At 39.8% G+C, this 27,916-nt stretch overlaps 1 protein-coding gene across 2 annotated transcripts in view; it reads left to right on the forward strand.

Annotated features, from left to right (window-relative positions):
- Positions 1-13,837: 13,837 nt before the first annotated feature.
- Positions 13,838-27,916, forward strand: part of RANBP9 (RAN binding protein 9) — a 33,536-nt gene continuing 19,457 nt past the window's right edge. Inside the window, exons 1-2 of one of the 2 annotated variants that reach the window (XM_063130415.1) lie at positions 13,838-14,434; positions 22,604-22,715. In XM_063130415.1, coding sequence (XP_062986485.1) covers positions 13,987-14,434; positions 22,604-22,715 — 560 coding nt within the window. In that variant the 5' untranslated portion in view covers positions 13,838-13,986. The remainder of the gene's footprint in view (positions 14,435-22,603; positions 22,716-27,916) is intronic. The other variant, XM_063130416.1, reaches the window with a different exon arrangement.

Here is a 27,916-nt window from a genome sequence, read left to right on the forward strand (position 1 = left end):
AATCTTCGGAATAATCCAAACATCAAGGGAGTTAAAATAGAAAATGAGGAATACTTCTTAGGTCTTTATGTGGATGATATGATGGTCCTGACTACAAATCAACCAATCAATATAGTTCAATATTTGAAAAAATTAGAGGAGTTTCACTCCGGCTGTCTTAAAGGCAAATTATAGAAAATCCGAAATAATGTGTTTAAACCTTCCTCCATCTACTCGAAATCAGTTGGCTGAAAGGATGGGAATATCACTCTGCCACATCAGTTTTAGGTATCTGGGGGTCCAAATTACTAAAAAATTTAAAAAATTATATGACGCAGAGTATAAGAAAGTATGGGAAATTATTAGCTCTGAAATAAAGAGGTGGAAGCAGCAGCAATTGGGTATCTCAGACCGCTTAATTGCTGTTAAAATGATTTAACTTCCTAAACTTTTATTTCTATTTCAAAACAGTAGCAATCTGGATCCCCAAAAAGCAAACACAACAATGGCGGAAGCAATTAAATGCATTTATATTCGGCACTAAAAGCATGAGGATACGTAAATCATTATTATACAAACAACAGGTGAATGGCGGATAGGGAATCCCCAGTTTGATAGGATATTATGATGCTAACCAGCTCAAATACATTATTCCATTGATGGAAGAAGATATGTCCAAACAATGGGTGAAAATAGAAGGAATAAAGAGTGTGGGAATCCCCATCTGTTCTTGTCCATTTAGGAAACACATGTTTAGACGGGTCGAACAGGTGCAGAACCCATTCATGTTAACCACTATGAAAGTCTGGAAAGCAAGGATGGGAATACTATCAACAGGACTCTCACCGCTAACTCCAATTTATTATCACCCAGAGTTTGAAGAAAGACTAACAGCCAGAGAAAAATTTAAGTGGAAATCTGAAGGAATTTATCGCCTTAGGGATTTCTTCCAAAATGGGCAATTGATTAAGTCAGAAGAACTGATAGATAAACTAGGAGAGGGGAAAGGACAATGGATAAAAATTGCACGAGCCCTCCTCTCTCAGCCAGAATTACAAACTGCATCTACTAGGAATTTTACAGCGTTTGAACGAGAGATGGTGGGATACAAAGGAGTTACAAAAGGTTTGTGCTCGAATTTATATAAGTGGATATTAACTCAGGAAATTGGTACAAAGGATCCACTTAGGATGGTCTGGAAAACTGATCTAGGAATCCGAATTGAGGAAAAGGATTGGAATGCCCTGTGGGATAGATGCCCATTTAATACACTATCATATACAAAAAGGGAATTAATGTTAAAATTGAAACACAGATTGTATCTGACACCAAGAAAATTATCCATGATGAACCCAGGGACATCCACTGAATGTTGGAGAGGTTATCACTTCAGCAAATCCTGTATGTTGATGGGGTGTGTGTGTTCTCTCTCTAATGGACAATGGCAGATTCAAAATGCTATGTTGACATGTGGTATATTGCATATTCAATCAAGATTTCTGCAAGAGTTGAAATTAAACTGCAGATCTGTCCAACCTTGAACCACTCTTATCAAAATAGTTCTTCACAATCAGCTTGTGAATGAAAAACTATTTCATTTAAATATATATAGCCAAATTGGTCCATTGTCATGGACAGTGCAGCTACCTTTTTTTTTTTTTATGTTTTTCATCTTAACACCAAACGAAAATGATTTTCTACTACCTGAAGACTAACTTTGTGTTTTGATGGTTCCATTCCTTCTAACCTCTAGGTAAGACAGCACAATTGACTTTTTTACATAATACACTACCTGAAATTAAATTCTGGCTTTGCTAATATGTTTCTCTTTACTTCTGCTCTTGCCTCAGCTGTCTATAAGCAGTCAAAACCCTGCAGTGGCTGCAAATCCGTACTGCGTCAGTTGTATGATGCAGCCACCATGGGGCTTTCCCCTGAAGCTGTGCATAAAAGAAGTCGGAGAGTTACCCCGACTTTTTGGGTGGGAGCGAGGTCAGTACAACAATTCCGCTTTCTGACCTTGCTCTGGGGCCGATCCAAGGGGTGGTCTTTGTGGAAGTTGATCGATGATTGGTTGCTTGAAACCAGGAAGAGGGCAGGGCAGAGGCTGTGGTACCCAGATGACTGCTGGAAACACTGTGCTCATTCCTTGGTGACAGGATTATCCAGCGCCACCCCGGGTAAGGGAAACCATAGGGTTTGGGGGAAAGGTGATACCAACTCGGTGCCATGAAGGAATTCCCCGGAAATTGTCTGTTTAGCCCAAGGCAAGAAACAGATCTGATGCTTTCAAAATGGGAGTCAGCCATTGCTTCTTTGCCCCAGAATACTAGGGACACAGCAACACCTATCAGTGACTAATTTATTTAATCTTCAAGCTCCATCCTGAGACTGAGTTTAAGCTCATGGCCACAACACCTCACCTAGTCTTTGTATCTTTCTTTCCTCTCCATGCCTCAACCCCCATGCTTTTTGTACCTAGGCTGTTGAAGTGTTCTGGAGAACTCAAAAGCTTGCATACTTCTGTGACATTTTGGTTAGTCCTAATAAGGCTATTGCCTATCTGTGGAGTTACCAGTATTAACATAGTGAATGGATTATAAAGCATAAGTCTGCCTGACAATAGGAAGAGATGTGATGATCACTATCAAATTAATGGATGATTTCAAGCTCAAGTTAATGTGAAATGTGAGGTTTCTGGAAAATGTTGAAACAGATTTTTTTTCCGAGTGCCCAGTAATCAATTTGGGATTTGATTTACATGAGGAACCTGGGCTGGAGAGTGTTGTTGCACTCATGTCCTGCTTATGGGTTTTGTGTCGACAACTGGTTGGCCATTATGTGAACAGAATGCTATACTAGATGGAACCCTTGGTCTGTTCCACCATAGCTCTTCTTAGGTTCTTACGAAATGAACATTCATACGCTAAAGTAGGTACGTGTGCAACCTTTATCCCAAAGGAAAAGCAAAAGCAAAATTCTTTTTAGTTCCCATACTGTCAGGATAATGGAGGGAGGTTTTCGGAAACAAATCTGTAACAGCAGTGCTAACTGCAGTTCATAAGGTTAAGGGATTTGGGGGGGGGGGGGGAGATTCCAAGTTTAACAGGTACTTCCTGAGATATTAAGATTTGGATCCAGGATTAATTTATTCCAGTGATTTCAGTGGGTCTAATCTAAGCATGACTAAGTCAGAATCCAACCATATGAGAAAAATGGTTTGCCGGTGACAGATATGCAAGGGGGGAAATGCATAGTTTGTGCAATAAAATGAGGATGACCGCAAAGTTTTAAACTAACTTTAAATTTTGAAATACACTAACAAGAAACCAATTAGTTAAAATTTCCCTTTTCTATTAAAGTATGACATTATGACCTCTGGCTATATGTATTCTTTTATTGCTTTGCTCTTGATAACACAAAAAAGAACCTAAAAGAATAATGGTGTGTTAGGAAAGTCTTTCATCACTGTCCATCAAAACTGCAAGAAGAAAAGTCCCTTCTATTCATTAAGGGCTCTTAATAAAAACTCTTCACAGTGTAGTTAAAAAAGACTCATGTCTATAAAAGAAGTGGTCTTTTATTCCACATGAAAGCAATACTGTCCTTAATGCTCTTGTCTGACAGTAAAAGTCTTGAAGCATGGCAGCCACTACAGTGCCATTAACTATATAGATTTTAGAATAGAACTGAACCTTTACATAATGCACCTGGAGAAGCAGTTTGATATTTGCCTGCAGGTGCATCAGTATAATCTTTAATAGCCTTTGCTTTATACCTGTCGACAGTCACTTGGCTGCATGCCATGCTGTCATTTGGCACATGCACTCACTCATGCAGAGATCAGTGACATTACAGCTTCATCTGTGTCGTCAGAACAAGGGTCCATAAGAATGTGGTCCTGCATAAAAGGGCATCATAAAAACACTACTATTTTACCTGAAATTGCTTGTTTGTTTTATCTCTCTCCCTAAGTTATGATTGCTGGAAGTGTAATGCAACACTGCTTGAGCAAGTTAAGAGAAATGAAAGTTTAAGACCTGCTGATTGTATGGTTTGCTTTTTGAAAACTTTCCTCATAATATTTCTTTTTTCTTTTTCTATATATTTACAATTCCTTTCCCCAGTGTAAGCATCTTTGGAGTGGTTCGCAGAAAAACAAAAGCATAAAACTTTTTTTAAACAAAAAAGCAGGACAACCAGCAATCACCTTTATTTTATTTTTTACCCTGCCTCAAGATAGTATACATGGCTCTATCCCCGCCCCCCATCCCCTCCAACCTCATTTTACAGAAAACCTGTGAGGTAGGTTAGGCTGAATGATGGTGAATCTGCCAATGACATCGTTTTGAGTTTTATGGCTGAAGATATTTGAATCCGGGTGTCCCTGATCCCACTACATTACTGCCCCACAGTCTCTCTCTCTCTCTCTCTCTGATTAAAATCAGACTAAAACTAGGCACCACAGAAAAGCCAATTTCTCCAGTCACCTCCCACCTTGCTTCACAAGTTCATCAGTGTTTGGGCAGGTTCGTGTGGAAGGAAGGCAGTCTTTGCCAACCTTGCAAAATTCCTTGCTCATTAGGTAATGAATACTTTCATACAGTTTATTGGGAATATGGGAATATGGCCATTAATTATAAGCTTTAAAAATTTCCAACTTTTGGACTATATTCTCAGAATGCTGTCAAAGAGGGCATGAGTTGTACCTAAAGAGGGTTGCATGGTAGCTACAGGTTCATAAGATACATTATTCATATCTGTATCTTTAAAGAAAGGACATAGTCAAAGATGGGGGCGGGGAGAGTGAAGTTAAATTGAAATGGTTAAATCTGGAGAGGGAGAGCTAAATAACCAAGACCAACAGTACTTATAAGTTGTTGGTTTTTTTCTACTTCTGTCCTGTGAATCCTTCCTGGAACAGCACCCTCTCTTTCTCATCAAGATCAACATCTTGTGAAAACAGGAAGGACTGTAGGAATTAGTCCATTTCGACCATTTTTGACTGTCTCTTCTGCCAAGACTCTCGTTCACGCACTGGTTATCTCTCAGTTGGACTACTGCAACCTTCTTCTCTCTGGCCTTCCCTCGTCTCACATCAGTCCGCTGGTCTCTGTCCACCACTCTGCCGCTAAGATCATCTTCTTGGCCCGCCGCTCTGACCATGTCACTCCACTTCTGAAATCTCTTCATTGGCTTCCAATTCACTTCAGAATCCAATATAAACTTCTCCTGTTGACCTTCAAAGCTTTTCATGGTCTAGCTCCTGCCTATCTCTCCTCTCTCATCTCACACTATTGCCCCGCTCGTGCTCTCCGCTCTTCTAATGCCATGTTTCTCGCCTGCCCAAGGACCTCCACTTCCCTTACTCGGCTTCGTCCTTTTTCTTCTGCTGCCCCTTACGCCTGGAACGCTCTTCCAGAACACTTGAGAACTACAAACTAAATCACAGCTTTTAAAACTCAGCTAAAAACTTTTCTTTTCCCTATAGCTTTTAAATATTGAGTTTGTTCTGACTCTATACTGTTAGCTTCACCCTACCCGGTGCCTGTTTACACTTCCCTGTGCCTGTTTGCATTCTCCTTCCCTCCTTATTGTTTACTACAACTTTATTAGATTGTAAGCCTATGCGGCAGGGTCTTGCTATTTACTGTGTAATCTGTACAGCACCATGTACATTGATGGTGCTATATAAATAAATAATAAATAATAACCTATGCTAACTGGCAGCGGTTCTCTAGCATTTCCTAGCCGTAACCGGAGATCCCAATATCTCTCAGTAGGGCTGGCAAAGATTCCTGCCTGAAGCCCTGGAAAGTTGCTCTCAGACAGTGACTGGGTTCACATGTGAAGATAAGCCACAATGGTTTGATTTTCTGAATAAGCCATGATTTGTTGTGTTATCTGTGTGTTTTCCTCAACCATGGTGGCTTATTTAGCTCTGATAAGCCATGGTCTTCAGTGAGTTATATTTAAACTATTGTGGCTTATTGTGTCGTCTGGTACTCCACAGGCTTAAAGAGTGGTTTAAAGATTGGCTACAGAATTGGTTGGCAAGAGCGGTCAAAACTGCTGCAGCTGCTCGGCTCACTGCCTGACCTTGCCCTTCCCCCAGTGGTGCACCCTGCAAACTCCCTTCTTGGTTGGGCAGCTGCAGCATGAAGGGTTTTTTTTGCCATGCATTGTATGCATCCCCACAAGGGAATGCTGGGTATGAAGTTTTGCCCGCTTCTGCAAAGTTCCAAGGCTTTAGAGCTGCCACCCCCCTTTTTCTGGTGAAAATCTGCTTTTATTTGCACATCTTTGTAATCACGCAGGTTTGTTGTTGTTTTTTTAAAAAAACCAACCAACCTTGTATCCAGTGCATCCCCCATGCAGGACAGGTTTGTGTGAATTTTGGCTCCAGTCCTGCAAAGTTCCGTAGAGTTACAGTATTTATTTGTCCATGCTTAATCAAACCAAAGTGCCTTAGCAGTTTCCATTAGGGCTGTGCATGGACCCCCTGAACCACTTTGTGGCCCAATCTGCAACTTTTGGATTGGACCAATCTGCTTCGGGCTGATTCGATCCTCCTTCCCTCTGCAGAGTGAGATCCAGAGGGGTGGATCAACATTTTGCCCCCCCTTCCCTACTTACTTGCCTCCGTGGCGGGCAGCGGAGGCAAGTAAGTGGGGAATGGGGGGCAAAATGGGGGCTGAATAAGCCCCCTCACCCCTGCCCCCCTACCTGGCTCCGTCACCATCACCACACAGACAGCGGCAGAGCAAGGTAAGCCTCCTCCCCCCACTTACCTGTGTCCGTCGCGGTCCGGCACAGGCTTCAACTGAGGCCTGCACCGGACCACAACGGACACAGGTAAGCCCCCCTGCCCCCTTACCTGGCTCCACTGCTGTCGCTGCATGGACTGTGGTGGCAGCGGCACCGCCAGGTGAGCGCCCCTCCCCCCTTACCTGCATTTAGAGCTCCGGATGAAGGCAAACCGCTTTGCCTCGATCTGCAGCTCCCCCAACCCGGATATGCCTTTGGCGGAGGCGGATCGGGTCGCTCTGCTCCGGATTTGTGGTCTGAATTGGAGTGGAGCACAGTCCTAGTTTCCATGCAGTATTAATCAAGCCCAGGTCCAGGCAAGCAAAAGTAGCCAAACAAGCTGCTTTGTGTGTCAATAAACAGCTTTCTTTTATTTTTGGGTTGTTGCTTTGCTGACTGGTGGGGTGGGCCTAGGACATAGGAGCTGCCAGATCAGAATGAGAGGTGGGATGGGAAGGAAAGGTGAAGTGGGGGTGGGGAAGTGAAGCGAAAGAAAATAGCAAGCGGATGGTTTCTGGCCACATTGTGATGTTAAAAGTAAGTCACAGTTATCTAGTGTAGCGTTTGGAGGCTCCCCATAAGGAAACACCACATACAAAATGTTGCCCCATTCCAGCAAACTGTGAAGGACTTATAGCCCCCACCCATTTTGGTGCACACAGGCAAGAACAAGCGAATGGTTGGGGAAGGCTGCTTTAGAACATCCCTTTCCCACAAATGTCATTTCCACCTACCATGGTAGAGTATTAACTACCAAGCTTCTATAGGGTCTGCCATGAACGGAGGGCACAGCGACCCAGCAGAAATGACAATCTGTACAAGCCTGAACTTGATCGTTCCCTCTCTCCATCCATTGATAAAGTGTGGGGAGTGGGAGAGGAGATAAGGATACTGCAAATATGCAGTGTTGTTGCACTGACATGCCATAAAATTGACATTGTACTTGTGCAGTGAAGGGAAATAAGATATTGCATAACCTACTAAGTCACATGATCCTACTGAAGCAGACCTCCTACAGGGAAATTGTTCTAGTAGTAAACTTTGAAAGCTAAAGAACTAGAATGAGAATGTGACTGGTGGTGTCAGGAATGTGTTATTTACAGATATGCAAAGGCTTTGATAACTCCTAGCTGTCTCATCATCCCTGACTAGCAATCATTTTTGGAAAGGTTTTTGTTGCAGTTAGTATTGCTTCTTAGAAGGTGCAGTGCTCTTCCCCCCTACTACTCACATTGAGAGGAAGTACACGGCCTACCCAACTCTTGGATGGCTTTCTGATAGTTAAATTTAGTGCCTGCCTTTCAGTCATATACAGGGAAGAGAGGGGTATTCATAATTCTTGATCAATTAAAACAAAAGAAATCTGGCAGTATATAAAAGGAATACACGCACACACAATAATCATATCAAAATACCAGAAGCATTTTTCAGAAGTTCAAAAGAATGTGTGTGTGTGTGTGTGTGTGTGTGTGTGTGTGTGTGTGTGTGCATGTGCATTTTAAATGAGACTAATTGGCTGGAATCTTCTCTCCAAAACTATGGGATGAATTTTCTTCTTAGATCTGAGTTTTAGATTCTCTAAAATAGAAAAAAAAAACCACCTTACATTCTATCTATTATAGCCCTGTTTGATGTTTTAAAGAGCCATGATAGATAGAATGAAATGCAATGTTTGGTTTTCCTCTCTGCCAACTGGTCCCTAGTTTGGAAGCTGACTCCTACTACAAAACCTGAATTGGGGTTTTGTTGCTGACTGGACAAGCTCTAGTTAAAGGGCCGCTGGCTAACACCTCTCCGTTTATGTAACTTGATTGGAAACCCACATTTTTAGAACAAAATTCAGATTGAAGTGTTATTTTCTGCCCAATACTTTATCATCAGAAAATAATACTTTTGGAAGTTTGTTCTCAATGATTTTTAGATCTTATTATCCATATTGAACAAAAGAAAAAATGGTGTCTAAAAACAATAGTGATTGAAGACAATATGGTTCAGAAAAGAATAAACTATTCATTCTAGCTGCTGTTAAACAGAACTTTGGAAGGGGATCTAAGAAAATAGTAGACCCTGCCCCCAGCCCAGCAATTTTTAAATCTTTTTTTATTATTATTAAAAGTGTCAACAAGAGTTAAAAAAAGTGTAAACAAAACAAAAAATAAAATAAAATGCAAGTGTAACTACATAAAAGCCACAGTTTCAAATATTACAACACTCTGGGGAAAAAGAAAGAAAAAGGAATACATTTCACATCAATTTCAGTAAAGACAGACTAAATATTCAAATTGATGAATGATGCCTATATACCACTCTTTCCAATGATAGTATCCAGTATCTGTCTTTCACTGCCTTCATATAATCACTATCTATATAGAGAACTCCATTTTCTCCAGCTCAATGCAGGAGTACCCTCCCATGCCAAAACTGTTTTTGGAGCCTCTACAGAAAAATACAATTGTTTGCCCTGTTGTTGAACAGATTGGGACCTAAGATACCAGATGGTACTTTTAGACATGAATTCTGATTTGATAATGTTCTATTAGAACTTAGTCACATGAAAATCAGCTTTATATGGAGGTTGCCAATATAAAATAATATACACTACTATAAGCCCTCAAATGCACCAATACTCGGGGTCAAGCGTGTTACCATGAATCCGAAACCCAAATATTACAGTGGGTATATCTACATTTAACACTATCACGTTGTCCAGGGCTGGCCCTACCATTAGAGAAACTGATGTGGTCGCCTCAGGTTAGTTGATGGGAGATGGCAGCAAGGTGTTGGAGGAGAGAGTTGTGGGCCATGTGGCCTGCCATGTGCCCCCTGCTGCCTTCAGGAATAGCAGAAGATGCTGAACCATCACAAGTGCCAGTCCAGTTGACTTTTGTACATGGAATGGAAGGAGGCACCAACTTGTTCTTCACCTCAGGAAGCAAAATGTCTTGGGCCTGGCAATGTTCCTATAACTCTGACATAACAGCTGGTCATAAGGCTAAAATTCTGGGTAGCTGGTAAACTAAGATATGAATCCATGCTATGTCTTCTCAAGTTTATGGAACTTGCTCTCATAGTAGTCCCCATGACAATCATTTCAAATGAAGGTAAAAAACCCCACCACCTTTGTATCCAAGCAGGTCTTTGGTAATGTATTCAGCTTATATCATTTTAAGGTTTTATTTACTTATTACACATAACTTGCTTTTCTTCTACTGAACGCAAGGTAACCTGCTTTTCTTCTGCTGAACAAAGTGGTTCCCAGGCAGTCTTCCATCCAGGCACTGACTAGATCTAGACTTAGCTTCCACAAAGTTCTTGCATCATGGGCTTTCTGACCATAGTCCACATCATGGTAAATACCAGAATTTACTATCATTTTGGTCTTGGCCTGCTCAAATCCTGGGAAATATCAATATTTATCACACAAATCTGTATCACAGATATGGCTACTTCTTTCATTGTATTATAATGTTATTTTTGTAATTATTTTATGGCTACCTTAATTTAGTATTGGGACAATAGGGTAGGAATTTTTAAATGACTAAATAAATGAAAAAAATATGCAGCATACTTGAATCTATCTGGTTACTTTTTTAAAAAAAAGCACAGGGATTTTCTTATTCATGCTCTTTTATCTTATAATTTTTATAAATCTTACTCTTCCTGGTTTGGCTTTTTGGTCCTCTTTTCCTTTTGACCTGATTAAGATAATTATCCAATCACTGTCTGAATCAACATTATTTATTTCTTATATTTTTAGATCACCCAATAGCCAAAGCTCTGTGGGTGGTTCTCAAAATGGAGATAAAATATAATTATAATATTGCAAGAAAGTAAAACCAAAGGAAAATCAACAGCAATGCTAAAATCCTAAAAGCAGGAACACATGTGTTGTTGTTTTTAAATTGAAATCTTTTAACTAAAAAGCCTAGGAGAATAAAAAAAAATCTTCACCTGGTATCAAAAAGATTACAAAGTAGATATCAGTGAAGGGTATTCCACAATTAGGGTGCCACTGCTGAAAAGGCCCTCTCCTTAGTAGTCACCTGCGTCACCTCATTTGACAAAGGTTTCCGGAGGACGGCCCCTTAAAAGTGATCTTAGGATCCAGGCAAGGATATATGAATTTCTCAGTAATATAACTTTACTTGTATTTCGTTGTACTGATCTTATGCAAAGCCTCAATCTAGGCATGTACTAGGTGATTCAGGAAGCCCTTAACCTCAGAATTTGACTTAGAAATAAATAAGTTGTGAAAAGTGAGACAAGCTCTAGTGTCGGTAAAAATTCTTCTCTTTAATAAAAATATTAAAACATAAGAATTTTTACCAACACCAGAGCTCATCTCTCTTTTCGCATATGCAATGTGGTGTCCCCCCCTCTACTATTAGAAATAAACCACGCAGCTTGACATTGTCTTGGAGTTACTATTGACCTAATACTTATCTTTAAATTGTCAATATCTAACCAACTTTCCCTCTTTGGTCTTTTTAAAATAGCATGGACTGTTAGAACACAGAATTACACAAGTTAATGCCAATAGAATTTTAAAAGGCTACTGTAATTTCTCCAATTGTGTGCTTAATAGTAAATGTCTCTATATCTTTACTCTGGGTAGTTGATACTGGCATGGGGAAACAGCTCATATGTATGGCTCAGTTTGCATGTGAAGGGGAGCTTGGAGATTAATGAAATGGCATAGCGCAATGTTTCCAGATATGAATGCTTCACCAGGACCTAACAAAAATGAATGGGAATGAAATGCATGTCATTGCTGACATAACCCAAAAACTTACTGAATCGCTTTAGAAAGCTACTCAACAAGGATGTTACACTGCAATAAAGTTGAAGAAAACAGGATAAATAAAAATACGTATTTTCTATAGTGTGTAGCCATACCATAGCTGATGGTACAAAGTGTTTTTAACGAATCTGTAAGAACAGAAAGTGCAATGATATTTATTCCAGATTAATTCACCTGGAATTGCACATGATTTTAAGAATGAAGACAGGAATGGTTTGCACATATAAATCAACTTTAAACATACCATGGATTATGAAAGATCTTTATGTTATGGTCAATGCTAGAAATTTGATAAAACAACATTTCCTCAGTAAGTCCTAATAGTTGAACAAAAATGTCAGAAAATTCTGATATCCCCCATGTCATTTACCTTCAGTAAATGTGCAATGTAATTCTTATTCCATCATTTACAGGTAAAGAACATTACACATAGTATAAATGTGAAATAGCTGGTTCATGACACAAGGTTTACATACACTTCTGCCAGGCCTCATACAATCTTAAAAATTACTGCTAAATTCCAACACTAAGCACATTTATAACATTTTAAAAATAAACTAATCCAATAGGTTTGCTACTACGTGTTTAAAAAACCAAAGAAAGCACACAGACCCAGTGTTAGGGACTAAAGCAGATATGTGAATAATTAAGTAAATAAATAAACTTGGATTAAGAAATTGAACCTAATCAATGAGTTGACAAGACTTCCTATGAAGCTACAGACATTGGTATTAAGGTCACAAACAGTCCTTCTACAATACTTAATTGGGAGCAGCCTCATTGAACTTAATGGGGCTTATTTTTGATAAAGATGCAAAGAACTGGGCTGACAGTGAGACTTCTGAATAAACATGCATAAAACCCATACCAAGAGCAATATATGTGTATCAAGTGGTCCAGCCAAATGATCTTGAATAAGTCATAAATATCTTAATGGCACAAATGAAAACTACCGCCCAATGGAAAACAGCACCAAAACTCAAAATGATATGGAAGATTTGGAATACTGTAGATCTGGTCAAATATATATTTTAAACATATATATTAAATAATATATTTTAAGAGCATGTGAGAGTAACTCCTTTTACATAAAATGGAATTTGTAAACTATTGGAATAGATTAGTGGATATCAAGATGTTTTTGAGATTTGCTCCCAAAATACTTATTTCTTGTTTTCTTTTATGTTATTCCTGTGTTTGTCTCTGAGAAAAAAACAAATCTATATAAAAAGATGCTGGGTGCCCCCCACTCCACCCCTTGCTTTTATGCTCAGCCTCAGTGTCAAGAAAGTGAACCAATTCACATTTTGCAGTGATACCGATCAGCAAATTTTTTACTCAAAAATTACCATTTGAAAGCCCATCCCCAATCCCGTTGCTTAATGGATCCCTATGGAAATTATAACTGAATCATAAACTGGAAATTAAAATAAGGGTGCAACCCTATACATAAACGTTTAACTTCATTTTTTAAAAAACCAACGGGATTTATTTCAGTGAAAATACATTTAGAATGGAATTGTTAATATGAAACATATACTTCTTTTTCAGAAATCTTCACATGTGGGGCAAAGGCTCGCTCTCACCCCGCAATCCACGTTGTCCCTCCTGTACCCCCAATATTTTTCTGATTACGTCACTGAATCCCACCCCCTTTCCCCGGATGACAACTTTTAATGGGCAAGAACGGGAGGTGTCAGTTTTTCATTGCGCACAGGGGGTTGCATCCAATGTTAGTGTCACTTAAGCCCCATTCATTTCTATGGGTCTACTCGAAGTAGGTCTAACACTGGTTACAGTCCAAAGACGGCTCCTTTCCACCTCGGACAACTGAGGAACGGAAGAAGCCCGAATCCCCCGCTGGCCACCGCCCGGTGCAGACTCCGCGGTCGCGCAGCAGCCACCCGGCCAGCCCACTTCCTCCCCGATGCCTTCCGCCCGGCCCACCCTGGCGCGCAAGGCGACCGAGACCCGAGCGCCGCCCCCTGCTCGGCTCCTGGCGCCGCCACGTAGCTCAGCTGATCGACGAGGACGTTCTGCGGTGGCCGCTGCAGCAGCACAACAACCGCTCAGCGCGCCATCAGCGACAGCGCCTAGCGCGCCCAACACCTCGCCGCCGCCGCCGCGCGCACGCACCTTCCCGAGCTCGAGACACGCACGCGCGCATAGACAGTCAGGCACGCGCACGCGCCGACTCGTCATCACCTCCGACGTTTTCAACCCCTTTCTCATACTCGCGCGAGCTCAGTCGGGTCCCTAAGCCGAGCCTCTTCCTCCTCCTCCAGTGTGTGTCCCCCACCCTCCCCGCCGCTCGGACTGTCACTCCGGTTCAGGGCTGTCGGTATAAACACCCTCTTCAGACCTTCTCTCCGCTCACTTCGACAGCGGACGAGGCCGGCATGTCCGGGCAACAGCAACAACAACTGCCGGCGACGGCTCCTCCGCAAGCGCCGGGCAACCCGACTTCATCACCCGCCCCGGCCGCGCTTCTACTTCACCCGCCACCCCCGCCGCCGCCACCCCCGGCCACTTCGGCCCCGCCGCCGCCGCCGCCGCCCCCGCCCGCCGTAGTAGCAGCAGCAGCAGCCGCGACGACGACGACAACAACAGCCGTCGCAGCCTCAGCTGGGCCCATGTCTGCCGGGAGCGGCAGTAGCGCCCCGGCCCCGTTCCCTCACGGCGGCGATCCGGCCCTCAACGAGCAAGAAAAGGAGCTCAAGCGGCGCCTGAAGCGGCTCTACCCGGCCGTGGACGAGCAGGAAACGCCGCTGCCCCGCTCCTGGAGCCCGAAGGACAAATTTAGCTACATCGGCCTCTCGCAGAACAACCTGCGCGTCCACTACAAAGGTGAGAGGAGGGGACGGCAGACAAGGCCGAGGCCGCCACCCCCCTCCCCCTCCAACAGAGACACTTGCAGGCAAACTCAGCCGAGCTAGGCAGATCGGTCAACAAAAATCCGGAACAGTGAACAGGCTGGATTGTTTCCTTTAGTTAGGTAGACCCAAACCTAGCATTCCCCCGTCCGCCCACCCCCGCTTACCCTAAACAGTAGTTGGACCAGTAAATCCTCTCCTCTCGTGACGGGTTGAATCGTACTTGCTCTTCTACCCTCCCCTCCCCAATGATTTGTTTCCCCCACTCTAGGCAGACATTACTGACGCCGCTGCCATCAGCTCTCCAACGCATCCACTCCCAAATACATTGAATGGCACCTGCTTCCCCCTTCCCCTTGCAGAGTCACAACCCCTTCCTTGACTTCTTCTGTTTTCCTCCTCTTCTCCCACCCCTTCGTATCTCCACCTTCTACAGCTCCCTTCACTCACTCGAATCGGGTTATAAGCAGCCTGGCCTATTCTTTTGGGAACTAGGCCTAGGATAACATTTTAGTCTTAAACCACATCCTTTTATACTTAGGATGGTGTGCGTGTGAAAGTGAGCAGTCTGGGTCATTAATCTCTGAGACTATTGCCCTCTTCCCCAGGTATATCACTTCCTCAGTGGGGAACAGCAACATCTTGAGGGGAAAAAACGCATGGGGGAGGGGGGAAATGTAGAAAAATAGAACAACAGGAAATAACTCTCATTGGGTCTTCTGAAGAATTTAGGAAACCAAGTGCAGACAATCTGACTTTATCCCTCCCTCTTTGCCTCTCTCCACCCCTCTCAAAGATGTAGGAATACTTGGATGATTATTTGCTTTCTGGTTTGAGGGAGGAGGGTATATACACTGGCAGACTACTTCAGCTGATCAGTTCTCTTGTTGAATAACAGCTTGGGGTCAGGGGAGGAGAAAGCAAGTCAGTCAGTGTGACGTGTCCAATTAAAAATAACCAGTTAGGGCAAGAAATGTGTGTTTGTTTAGCAAAAGAGCAAAGGTCATCAGAAGTTGGAAGAACAAATGTAAAACTATTAAGCATTGAAAAGTGAGAAAGGTTAGAGAGCCATTGTTTATGTCTAGGAATTCATTATGTATATAACATGAGTAACCCTAAATATAGTTCATGACAATTTGAATTCTTCAGATTCGCTTCCATTTATACGTTAAATTAATATTCACCACCAATACCTACTGATAGCAATATCAGGAACCAATGGTGGGGGAAATTAATTAACATACAAAAGGAACTGGATTTTCTACTGAACTGAGATTTCTTGGGGCAGTTGACATTTCCCCCCTGCTTTTTTTAATACTAGAAATAACACAAAATAAGATAGTTAGGTAAAGGAAAATAATAGAGGAGGTAGCTGGTAAGTGCCCATTTTAGAATTATGCCATTAAAACTAAGTATACAAATTAATGAAAACCTGGAAAAACACACATCTATTGTTCTAGACTCAAGTTCTCTTCTGTGCTGGTTATGAAAGGCAGGCTTTGGTAAGATTGTCAGATGAGTATGGTGGGGGAAGTGGGGGGGGGGAGCCCAGTCTGGTTCGCCTTTGCGAAACGATAAAATGGTGAAATTCAAGTCAGTTCTTGGTCAACATAAGCTCTTTGCTCAAAATGTAGACAGATGGTAGCAAAACATATTCTAGTTGGTTTGTTTTGTAAAATATTCTATCCTAGGTCCTAGTATGTACACAAAATAAATACTCAATATTGAATTTGAACATTACTTTTGATGCAGACTTTCAAAAGCTGGTGACATTCTCTTCAACGGGTGGAAAAAGCTTCAGCACTGTAGTCCCAGGGACCAAGACTGAAATAATATTTCAGATCCTTAGGTACAAGGCATTACATTTTAGTTAACAAGGAACCATCTTTTTTTAAAAAAAAATTCAAAATTAAAGGCACTGTGGTATTTGGAAATGTTCTACATAAGGAATTGAGTTGTTCAGATACTTCTTAGAATGAGTGCTTATGCGCTCCCCCTCTGGTGAGACCACAAGAAGCAGTTCTGAAGCCTTTGCTTCTGTTTTTGGTTAATTGCAGCTTGCTGTGTTGTCTGAACTGAGAGAAACTCTGGTTAATCTTAACTGATTAGTAGAAACAAGTCCACTTTGGACTATATAGTTCATGGAGCTGTCTTGTTTTCACTAACCATAGTTAAGATTAACCACAGTTTAGGGTTTGGAGAATATGCTGAACAACTTTAGATTAACAGAGGTAAGGGGGAGCGTGTAAACCCAAGGGGAGGCTAGGCTAATTTGAACTTCTATTTGTTTTAGGAGTTTGGATGATTAATGTTCCCATAATGGTTTATACTTTGGGAATAATTTGTAGCTGTCTCAAGTCTCTCTTCTGTATTTTGTTTTTGCTTTGTGTTCTCTTTTTGTGTGATATTTTGTTAACAAGTAAATATAGCATACTAGTGGTTTGGCTTAATGAAAACTACATTTAGTGGCTTCTTTCTTTTCCCTTGTATAGCAATGCTTAAAAATAGTAGTGTTTCAGAGAACTTGTAGTGAGCTATGACCACACCTGTGGAGAAAAGGAAAAAGATATGTAATTTATTATTCATGGATAAGTGTGCTGCACTTGGTAATTACTGTTATTCAGAAATGCCTTTAGTTAACCGAGGATGTGGAGGAAAAAAATGTTGAAGGCTTGACTAGGTAGGTATAACTTGAACTAAACCCAAGGAAGAAGTGTATTAAGAGAGGATGTGATATAGAGGATACTTTAGTAAAAACAATTTATTAGGACTTAAATAGAAAAATAGTGAAATGCTTCTTCCTTTTCTGTTGTGACGAATGGTGTAGCAGTTGCACAGTATATAAGGTTCAATACTTAGTGGTACCAAACATCATGGAATAAAAGGAAATGGTAAGATATTTAGAAAATAACCTGCACAATGACTAAAAGATTAGAAAATGAGAGAGAATCTATGAAAGAAAAGGCAATTATTTATTTGGACATAATGAAATTCCAGATAAGTTCAATGTTTAATGTATTGTTTTTGGCAGCTAGCCACATCAACTTAACAGAAGTGTTAAAAAACTATAATAGGATTCCCCATCAGATTGGTGAACAGGTGAGAGATCTCCATAGCCAATTTTTTTATAGTGGAAGAGGAGGAAGTGGTAAAGGTTTATTACTTTGTTTTGCCTAATATTTATTTGAATAAATTACTTTGTGCAGATTGCTCTTTAGCATAGTCTTTAGCAGTATAGAATATGGCAATGGGGTGTAATGCAAGTACATGTCTAGACGTTCTTGTATGTATAGCTGTACTGACTCATAATGAGCTAACTAGTAACATAGTTAGCATTGGATTGTTTGGAAATCAAATGTAAAAAACTACATTTATAGAATGTTCATTTAAAAATCTGCTTTTTATATTGCATATGTAAATAAAAAGAATCTGCTATACATTGCTACCTAACTCAGGTTGCATACCTGGAAGCAGGAGCAGATGCTGGTTTTTTCCCTGTTCCTCCCTTTGCTTTTCAAAGAGGTTCAAAGAACACATGAACCTAGCTCTGAGTTGGATGCTGATCGTGGCTTGTCTAGCCCTATCCTTTGTGTGAACTGTTTGTTCTGTTTTTGTTTTCCCAGCACTCACATGGTTGACTACTTAAATATTCAGCACTTTATTTTTCTTTCACAATTTAGAAACATTTTTCTTTCACAGTTTAAAAACATTTAACCTGCTCCAAGAACTGTGTGCATGATGGGGGTGGTAAAGTAACTTGTAATTGACACAAGGGCCAGCAAGTCAGCACTGTGCACAGCCTTACTCCCGGGAGGGATGAGCTTCATGATTTGATGCAACTGCCCAATCACTGTTGTGTAAATCTGACTTCAACTCCAGACTGTAAGAACTGGTTTCCCGTAAGTTTGATCTGTGAAAGAAGGTGATACATGTGTCTAAAGTGTAGTGAGTGTGCTTTCGCCGTGGGCTCACCACCAAAAGTATGTACATTTGTATGCACCTTCAGGTTACAATCCTATGAACTGCCTGAGAATAAAGCCCCATGAAATTCATTTGCCATTACTAATTCTGATTAAACATTCTTGGGATTATGCAGTCATTTAAAAAAAAAAAATTGTGTATATAGGATTATATTTTGTATTAGCATTATCTAGGATAGATGAAGGGCATATATAAAAATGAATCTTTGTTGAGTGGCATGCTGATAAGAAATTGCTTTTTCAAATAAAATATTAAAATATTCAATTTTTAAACCTTTTTTCACAGTGAGCAAGAAACACTAGCAATTTAGTAATTCATGACTAGTAATAAAATATAACTGTTGAATTAAACTATTAACTGTTTAAATATTTTGGATATTTAATGCCAATTAGATAATTTTATGTAATAGGTGTCATGGCAGAAAGATCATGCAGAAGTAAGTGGCCATAATCCTCTGCATTGCTTGGGATAAAGTTCGGTTGGTTTCAATGAGACTTAAGTCCAGTGTGAATGGTGAAAGATTGCAGCAGAGCATAATAATAAGGAAAAGATGTACAAATTACAATTTTATTCTCTCTCTTTTTTAATGGTGATCAAGCGAGTCATTGCCAGGTCATGGAAACTTGATGTAATTTCAACTCCAGATGCTAGGATATCTAGAGTTTGAAAGATTTCGATTAGTTGAAACTTTCAAGGTGAAGGAATACTTGAGGGGTTTTCGGGATTGGGACTGGATTTATTTTTATTGATCCTGGATAAGAACGATAACTAGGTGTATTGCTGATACATGGCTTGGGGAGGTGAAAGTTCCTGCTTTCATTCAGCTAACCCACTTAGGAATTTGAAAAGTGCCACTATCAGGTAGGTGGTGTAGCTATGATCCACAGATTCCATCTTACCAGGTGCCTGGTCTGATAGACTTATCTCTAACAAGTGTTTGTACCTGGTGCTGTATTTCAGAGAGGAGTGATGGGTTCTGTTGATGTACTGCCCACCCTGCTACCTAAAAAAACTTGCTGGCTAAGCTCACTAAGGTGATCCTCAATGTTGTGTTGGAGATCTCCAGATTTTTGATACTGAGGGATTTCAGTATTCACAAACAAGCTTGTCTTGTCAGAAATGGCTCAGGATTTCATGACCACGATGGAGCTGTCTCACAAGCATATTAACATGTTCAGTGGGTCATACTCCACATTTGGTTTTTCTGCTGTGGATGTATGAGAGACAATATATGTTTGGGGCAACCTTTAGTGGCTCCCTTATCATGGACAGAACTTACCTAGTGTCTGGGGAGATCATGGCGTACTATAACTTTCATAGGTGGGGGGACAGTTAAAATGGCCCATCCCCAGAATCTGCTGTGTCAAGTGGGTTTTGTCTGCATTCAGGGAGTTTGTCTGACATGGAAAGCTCTCCTGCCAATGCTCCGGTTGATCTGTTGGAATATTCCCATTCACATCTGGAATATTGAAATAACCTTGGTGGTTAATATAATAACTCTTATATGCCCCTTCTACCAGCAAATATCAAGGCAGCTCACAGGTTTTCAAAGGAGCTGGTGATGGTGAAGCAATTTACGAGAGCATTGGTGGTGGACATCTTCCTTCCGATCCCTATTTTTTTCTTTTTATATTCTTAAATCTGAAAGCAGGGGCTGGCTTGTTTTTATTGATCTGTAAGCCACTCAGGGAGCCTTTCTGGCTGAAGAGCAGGGAGGTATAAATATTCTAAATAAATTAATAATAAATAAAACTTGGAATGAATCTGACTGAATACGGATGAGAACTTGCTTGAAAGCCTATTCTATAGTGGTGCACCTTTTGATCCAGCCCAATATATTGTTTTAAATGTTTGTCAGAGTCTGATGCATTGTTTATAAACCACCAAATCCAGTTCATGTTTTGAAAGAGAGGGAAACATTTCAGACATTACTTTTCCCTGGATTTGTCCTATATGTATATAAAGCTTTGGTACCCTGACTTTAAAACATTGGCCCAGTTGTGCTATTTTAGTGTATGACCGATAGTACTACGTTGATGCTAAGAGTGTAGTATCACACACACCCCATGCACCCCCTATAAGGAAAGATTCTGACATTTGGAGCTTTATAGCTTAGAAAAAAGGCAAGCAAGAGGGTCATGCTAGAAGTGTATAAAATCATGCATAGTCTAGAGAGAGAGGATAGGGAGGTTTTTCTCTCTCATAATACTAGAACCTATGATTACTAAATGAAGCTGAATGTTGGGAGATTCAGGGCAGACAGTGCAGAGTTAACTATGGAATTGACTTCCACAAAATGTAGTGATAGCTACCAACTTGAATGGCTTTAAAAGGGGATTAAACAAATTCATGGAGGATAAGGCAATTAATGGCCTTAAATGTCATGTTGGCTATATTTTACCTGCAGTATCAGAGACTACTACCAGTTGCTGGGGAACACAAGCAGGATGGTGATTTTGTGTTCATGTCCTGTTTTGGGGCTTCCCATGACACATGGTTGGGCCACTGTGGGAACAGTGCTGGACTAGATTGGGCTTTGGTGTGATCTAGTAGAGCTGCTCTTACATTCTTAAGTCTTAGTTCATTGCCTGCAAACTCTTTTCCTTTTACACAAAATATTCAGTTGACCAAAAAATAAAAGAACTTGGCTATCTCTTAAAATATGTGAAAAATAAACTGAGCTGGTTGTGGGTTAGTTAATTATTATATACTTTTATGAATGTATGGTTTTGTAATAGAATGTATTTGCTGCATTAGTTGGTGTGGCATTTAAACATTTGCCTTAGATTTTCATTTTCCTGTTTCATTTTAACATTAGCTTCCATAAGGCTCCTTCATAACTTTTTTATTTCATAAATCCAGGGATTTATCTGTAGTTAAAAATGGCAAGCTAATTTCTAGTGGAAGACCATTATAGAACTGACACTTGGAAATCACAACTACTTGAAAATTGGAATGGTCAGCATTTGGCATGTAGTCCTCTTACCACATCTGGCATTGACCATATGTGACTGCTCTTTCTAGAAATGGGTTTTAGTATCCCAGTAGAGCAGTCAAAATTGATCTCTGTACTTGTTTAATGATAGCAGTTTGTTTGAACTATAAGACAAAAGAATAGAGCTAGTCCTCCAAATCATGACAGAGTAATTACAGGTATACTCCTTGTTGCTCACCCAATATCAGCCCAGATTAGGATGAGTTAATGACCTATATTCAGTTCTGGAAATACCAAAGCTGTAGGTCTTTGTAATAATCTCATTCAAGAGTGATGGCCAGGTTCAACTTTTAAACAATTATTTTTGAAAACCAGATTTAAAAAATGTTAATACTAAATTTATCTTAAATAATAACTAGGTTAATATTCAGGAATCTAGATATAAGCACGTTAGTCCTAAAGTTAATCTTTAAAATGAACCTGTGCCTCTACCGGATACACTGACTGTGTTTGTACATGAGAAACCAAAAATCCTGACTTTAAAAACCAGCATAGGCACAGGTAGTGTGAGGTGCACCCATTCACTCCTCCTTTCACACAAGCAGCAAAATAAGTCACGACCCAGCACTTAAATAAAACATTCCGCTTTGTGTGAATTGGGAACTATGTTTAAGTGTTTCCAAAGAAGCAGGATTCATAAGCCAACCTCAAAACCTGGTTTAAAGCGGGCTTATTGTGGCTTGTTTCGCAATAGTTCCGCTTCTCTGTGTTTAAAAGTTGAATCCTGCCTTGTTTTGCTGCTCACATGAAGGAAGGAGTGAAATAGCAAGAAAGGGGTTGCTTGTAGATGCATACCCTCGTGCATATCCTGGCTTTTTAGGCCAGGATTGCAAAGCTTAGCATGACATGCAAACTAGGTCACAGATTTAAGGGTCTTTTCTATGTAAACAAAGAATCAATTTGATCATTTCTCAAATAATAATAATATCGTTTACCATTATAGGCATGAGCTAAAAAATAAGTAGTTGAACAACTCTAAAGGCATATTACATTTTTAAATTAGCCAATCTTTTGAAGTGTTTTGTAAATGATTTTGATCTTGATTTCTAGTTGGATGCCATTAGGATAACTGAATCTTTTAAGTGTCCTGTATGCTTCATTTGATAGGTATTTCATTTATGATCACTAAATATTAAATACTGAATTGCATTTGAATGTATTTTGCAGGCCATGGAAAAACTCCAAAGGATGCTGCTTCTGTTCGAGCCACGCACCCCATACCTGCTGCTTGTGGAATATATTATTTTGAAGTTAAAATTGTCAGCAAAGGAAGAGATGGGTAAGATTTTAGTGCAACTTTATTTCAAATGTATTTTAAGTCATATAATCTGGCAATTTCTGCTAAAATAACATTAGTTATATTCATGTTCAAAAAAATACCCATATTCATCTCTGCATTGTTAGAGATGAAGCTTCATCTGTTCATCCCCCATCCCCCGCATCCCAACATTTACTAAAATTTATTATGTCTGATGTTTCAGTGTATCAACAGTGATGTGGAACTGAGGCTGTAACATGAAACAGCTTTTTATACTTGAATTTGGAAGACCTGATGTCCAGGTTGGGTGGCTAGGGTTATAATTCATAACTCCGTTGTCAATAAAACATGAACATACAGGATCTGCTTCAGTGTGGTCATGAGGTGAATCTAGATTTTAAAGTGCCATGTAAATGATTAATAATGTGATAAACACTTCTGTAAATTCACACTGTTTTTAGAGTACTGGAAGATCAGAAAGCTGACATGGCAATGTAGACAATTTTAGACTTGGAACTTAAAAATTAACTTTGCCCAGCCTTAGATTCTTTGGGTAGGCTTGGTTTGCTATCTCCCAACCTGAGCTTGCCAGTGGTAAAATGGGAATATGTGACCTGTATCAACATGGTATTGGGAGGATGAATAAGATAAGGATGCAAAGTATTTAGAACAGTAGAATTCTTATGGAAATGAAATTAATTTCCCTGTAGTTTATGACATTTATCTGAAAAAAGTGAGTAATTAGACATGTGATTATTTGTAGAAGTACACTTGTTCATAGGGCTTGGCCTGTCTGGTTTGTACCAGGTTTTCATAGACACTGGATTAGGATTTAGGAAACTCTGGAAGGAATTGGTGTTATAAATAAGCCTGCTGTTTTGTGCAGGTGATGTACAAATCTCAACAAGATCCTTCAAATACACTCTATTACTGCAATCCTAAATATGCCTACTCAGAAGTAAATCTCAGTGAGTTCCGTTGGTCTTACTCTAAGAAAAGTGGGTATAGGATTGTAGCCTAAGTAGTTTAATTTTGGCTTTTCGTTTTGTGTTCTCCTTTTCATTACATCCCATAATGTGTCTATACTTCCAAGCCATATTGCATAACTTGTTTGTCTTCATGCTGGAATGTATTCCATAGCTAGGGAGAACTCTTCTTCTAACTTGTCCACAGTTCATTATTTTGATGAGGTTGAAGTCTTACTGGATAACATTCCATATTCTATTACGGGAGTTTGATTATCTTGGAATGCTTACATGTAGCATTTATTTGTATATTGATCTTGCTGAGACTTTAGTTTAGGCAAGTTCTTTAAGGAAAATGCAGAAAAATCCTGTTTGACTAACAGGATAGGGCGACATGGAGGATTTCTATACAGCAGTTAGACTTTTTCCTCCTGAAAATCTAATTTTCTATTGTTAATTTTGAAAAAAAACCAGAGTATCAGGTAGTTTTGAATAATTTTCATAATGTTATATTTTGATTCTTTGATTATTATTTTTACTAGATGTTTGTGAAGCTAATTAATTTTTTTAGAAGAATTACTAGACAGTAGTATTTTACCTGTTAGCCCACAGATGACTGATATAGCTATTGTTGGGGTAGTAAACTTGTGGATTATTAAATCTTGTGAATTAACCCTTAAGGTTGTTTTAAAAACTCTTAAAACCATGCTGAATTTCATTGTGGCTTTCTAGGTATTTCTAATTTATCAGTTGATACAGAAGATTCAACAGATTTACCACCTTTTATCACAATAAATACTGGAACACTTAAAAACAACTTTGTCAGCTCAAAGATTGACCAAATTCAGACAATGGTGGTTAAGCACTTTGAGCTAAATATTATGGCTTGGCGTGTTGTCTGACCAGGTCCATTGAGTAGTATAGACAATCAAGAGTCTTTGATATTTTGAATACAACAAACTGGAGGACATTGACAAGGGGAGGGGGAACTATGATTGGCTGGCAGCTGCAGGAGAGAAGGTGTTTTGTGGGTGGGTATTCTTACTTCAGTGTAATGTGAAGCAGCATTTTAAGAAAAGGTGTCCACTAGCAAGGAAGGAATGAAAGTTGAGGACATTGGCAAGGGGAAGGAGCTGAAAGCGGCTGGCTGCTGCAGGAGAGAATTTGCTTTGGGGGTAGGTATTCTTACTTCAGTGTAACATGAAGCAGCCTTTTAAAAAAAAGGCTAGCAAGGGAAGCCCGGAAGTGGAGGACATTGACAAGAGGGGAATATGAGTATGTTTAGATAAATATGGGTGAGGCAGTCTTGAGCAAGAGTGCAAGTCTCTGAAAAAATGAATTGAAAAACTATGAATTGAAAACCTTGCAAACTATTTATTTTTTACAATCTGATGTAAATGGGGCGGGGTGCTATCAGTATGCTGATGACATCCAAATATATATTCTCTATGCCTTCAACAACAGTGTCAGCTGAGGATAGTGTGTCTCCTCTGAATGAATGCTTAGAGGCGGTAATGGGCTGGATGAGGAAAAACAAACTGAAGCTGAATCCAGACAAGACGGAGGTGCTTGCTGTCAAAGGTCATAACCTGGGTTTGGAGGTGTGTCAACCAGTTGATGGGGTTACGCTCCCCCTGAAAGACTGTGTTCGCAGCTTGGGGGTGCTTCTGGATTCGTCGCTCCAAATGACAGCCCAGATAGATGCGACGGCCAAGAGTGCCTACTATCAGCTTCGGCTGATACGCCAACTGCGCCCCTTCCTAGAGTCGGAAGACCTAAAGACGGTAGTGCACGTGCTGGTAACTTCGAGGCTTGATTTCTGCAATGCGCTCTACATAGGGCTACCTTTGTGCCTAGTCCGGAAACTTCAACTAGTTCAAAATATGGCAGCCAGGTTGGTCACTGGTACAACCTAGGGGTGACCACATTACACCAGTCTTAAAATCTCTTCACTGGCTGCCAATTAGTTTCCGGGCGAGGTATAAAGTGTTGGTTATCACCTTTAAAGCCCTACATGGTTTGGGTCCAGGCTACCTGCGGGATCGCCTTCTCCCGTACAATCCACCCCGCACGCTCAGGTCCTCTGGGAAGAATTTACTCCAGCCAACAAAAACAAGGCTGACAACTATTACCCAGAGGACCTTTTCTTCTGCTGCTCCCAGTTTGTGGAATGCCTTGCCAGGAGAGATTTGTCAATTTAACAGTCTTCCAGAATTTAAGAAAGCCATAAAGACTGATCTCTTCTGGCAGGCCTACCCAGTTGAATTTTAAGATGCCTTTTTAATGGTGAGCAGCTTTTAATGATGCACTGGTTTTAAATGTTTGAATTAGTTGTATGTATTTTATGGTGTTTTTATTTGTGTTGTACCCTGCCTCGATCCAGAGGGAGAGGCGGGTAACTAATAATAATAATAATAATAATAATAATAATAATAATAATAATGTGAGGGGGCGGGGGAGTTGAAAGTGGCTGGTGGCTGTAGGAGAGAAGGGGTTAAATCTCGCAACACAAAGGGTTTTATTAACTGTTAAGTCTTAAATATATCACATAGGAACTGTATATTGTTTTAAATTGTAAATTTTAATTACTGCCTGTATGTTTTTAACCATGACGTGATTTTTTGAAATGGTCGGAAGACTTATTCAATAAAGTTTTATTATTATTATAAACATGCTTTGGCAATGCCCAGTTTTTTCTTCTTTTTGGGAGGACGTTATTAAACAGAAATTTTGAACTGGAACCATCTTTAATATTCAGTGATGTACTGTACATGCTCTTTTAAATTATTTACCCACTTCATGGAAATTAACAAATGGTCAGTGTGAATGGATTCTCTGCACCCTTTTGACAGCTAAAAGTCTGACATTACGACATTAGAAGGATAAATACTCAACTCCTATAAAGCAATGAATTGAGGTCTTTACAATGCTTTCAATATTTGAATGGGTGGCATACAGAAACTGGGTGTATATCAGCTAAGTAAATTTCATCTAATGGACTTCCTAGGATTAAGTAAATTTAAAATAAATAGGACAAAGAGGCCAAACCAGCCCAAATCATATCCTTTTAAAGTCCCATTGATTTTAATGGGGGAGAGTTAAGCAATGCATAATATTAAAAATGACCCTGTTCAGATGATGTGCTAAGCCACGATGGTTAAGCATTTTGAGCTAAACGTTATGGCTTAGCGTGTTATGTGAACCATGACTTAGCCTGTCATGTGAACCATTCCTAACCATGGTGTACATAACCATGGTTTAAACTCACTAACCATTTGCTGCAAAAGTGTTAGCAGCCTTTTACGCTTGCTGTTGTTCCCCACCTCGATCGGAGAGGCAGGTAAGAAATAAACTATTATTATTATTATTATTATTATTATTATTATTATTATTATTATTATTAATCATGGCTTACCGTATTGTCTGCACAGGTTCAGTATGAGGAAAATAGAAGGCTGTGGTTTGGAAACAACAACAACAGTATAATAAGAGTGATAACACTCAAACCACAAGGATATCAAAATAGCTTTCATAGATGAATATTTCAGAAATTTTTACAAATGTACAAAATACAGGCACTTCAACAATATTTAACAAAGCCTGCAATATCAACATCCAATATACATAGGTGAACTATTCACATGAAGCGTCTTTTATATAAACAGTAGTCCGGTACTATTTTGCTGTTTCAAGGGTTCTTCTTCAGTATAACGCTGAAAAGTAATTCAAAAACACCATACTCAGCATTTATAAGCAATAACATATTATTATCATTATCATTATAAACAATTCACAATCTCAGTAAATGATGCACAGCCATGCTGTAAAAAATATCTAAGCTTACCACCATATCATTCCCGTAAATAATGATAAATTTTCATTATTTTTTCTTTAGTTAAACCCTGGTGGGTTTCTTTCTATTGTAGCTGTGGCTCCTTCTGTAAACTTAGTGGGTGAGGCCAATATTTTCTGCTTTGTTTGTATTCCATAATAATATGTTATTGCTTATAAATGCTGAGTATGGTGTTTTTGAATTACTTTTCAGCGTTATACTGAAGAAGAACCCTCGAAACAGCAAAATAGTACCGGACTAATGTTTATATAAAAGACGCTTCATGTGAATAGTTCACCTATGTATATTGGATGTTGATATTGCAGGCTTTGTTAAATATTGTTGAAGTGCCTGTATTTTGTACATTTGTAAAAATTTCTGAAATATTCATCTATGAAAGCTATTTTGATATCCTTAGTTTGAGT

This window comes from Elgaria multicarinata, chromosome 7, assembly GCF_023053635.1.
Source record: "Elgaria multicarinata webbii isolate HBS135686 ecotype San Diego chromosome 7, rElgMul1.1.pri, whole genome shotgun sequence".
In the NCBI taxonomy this organism is placed as follows: Eukaryota; Metazoa; Chordata; class Lepidosauria; order Squamata; family Anguidae; genus Elgaria; species Elgaria multicarinata.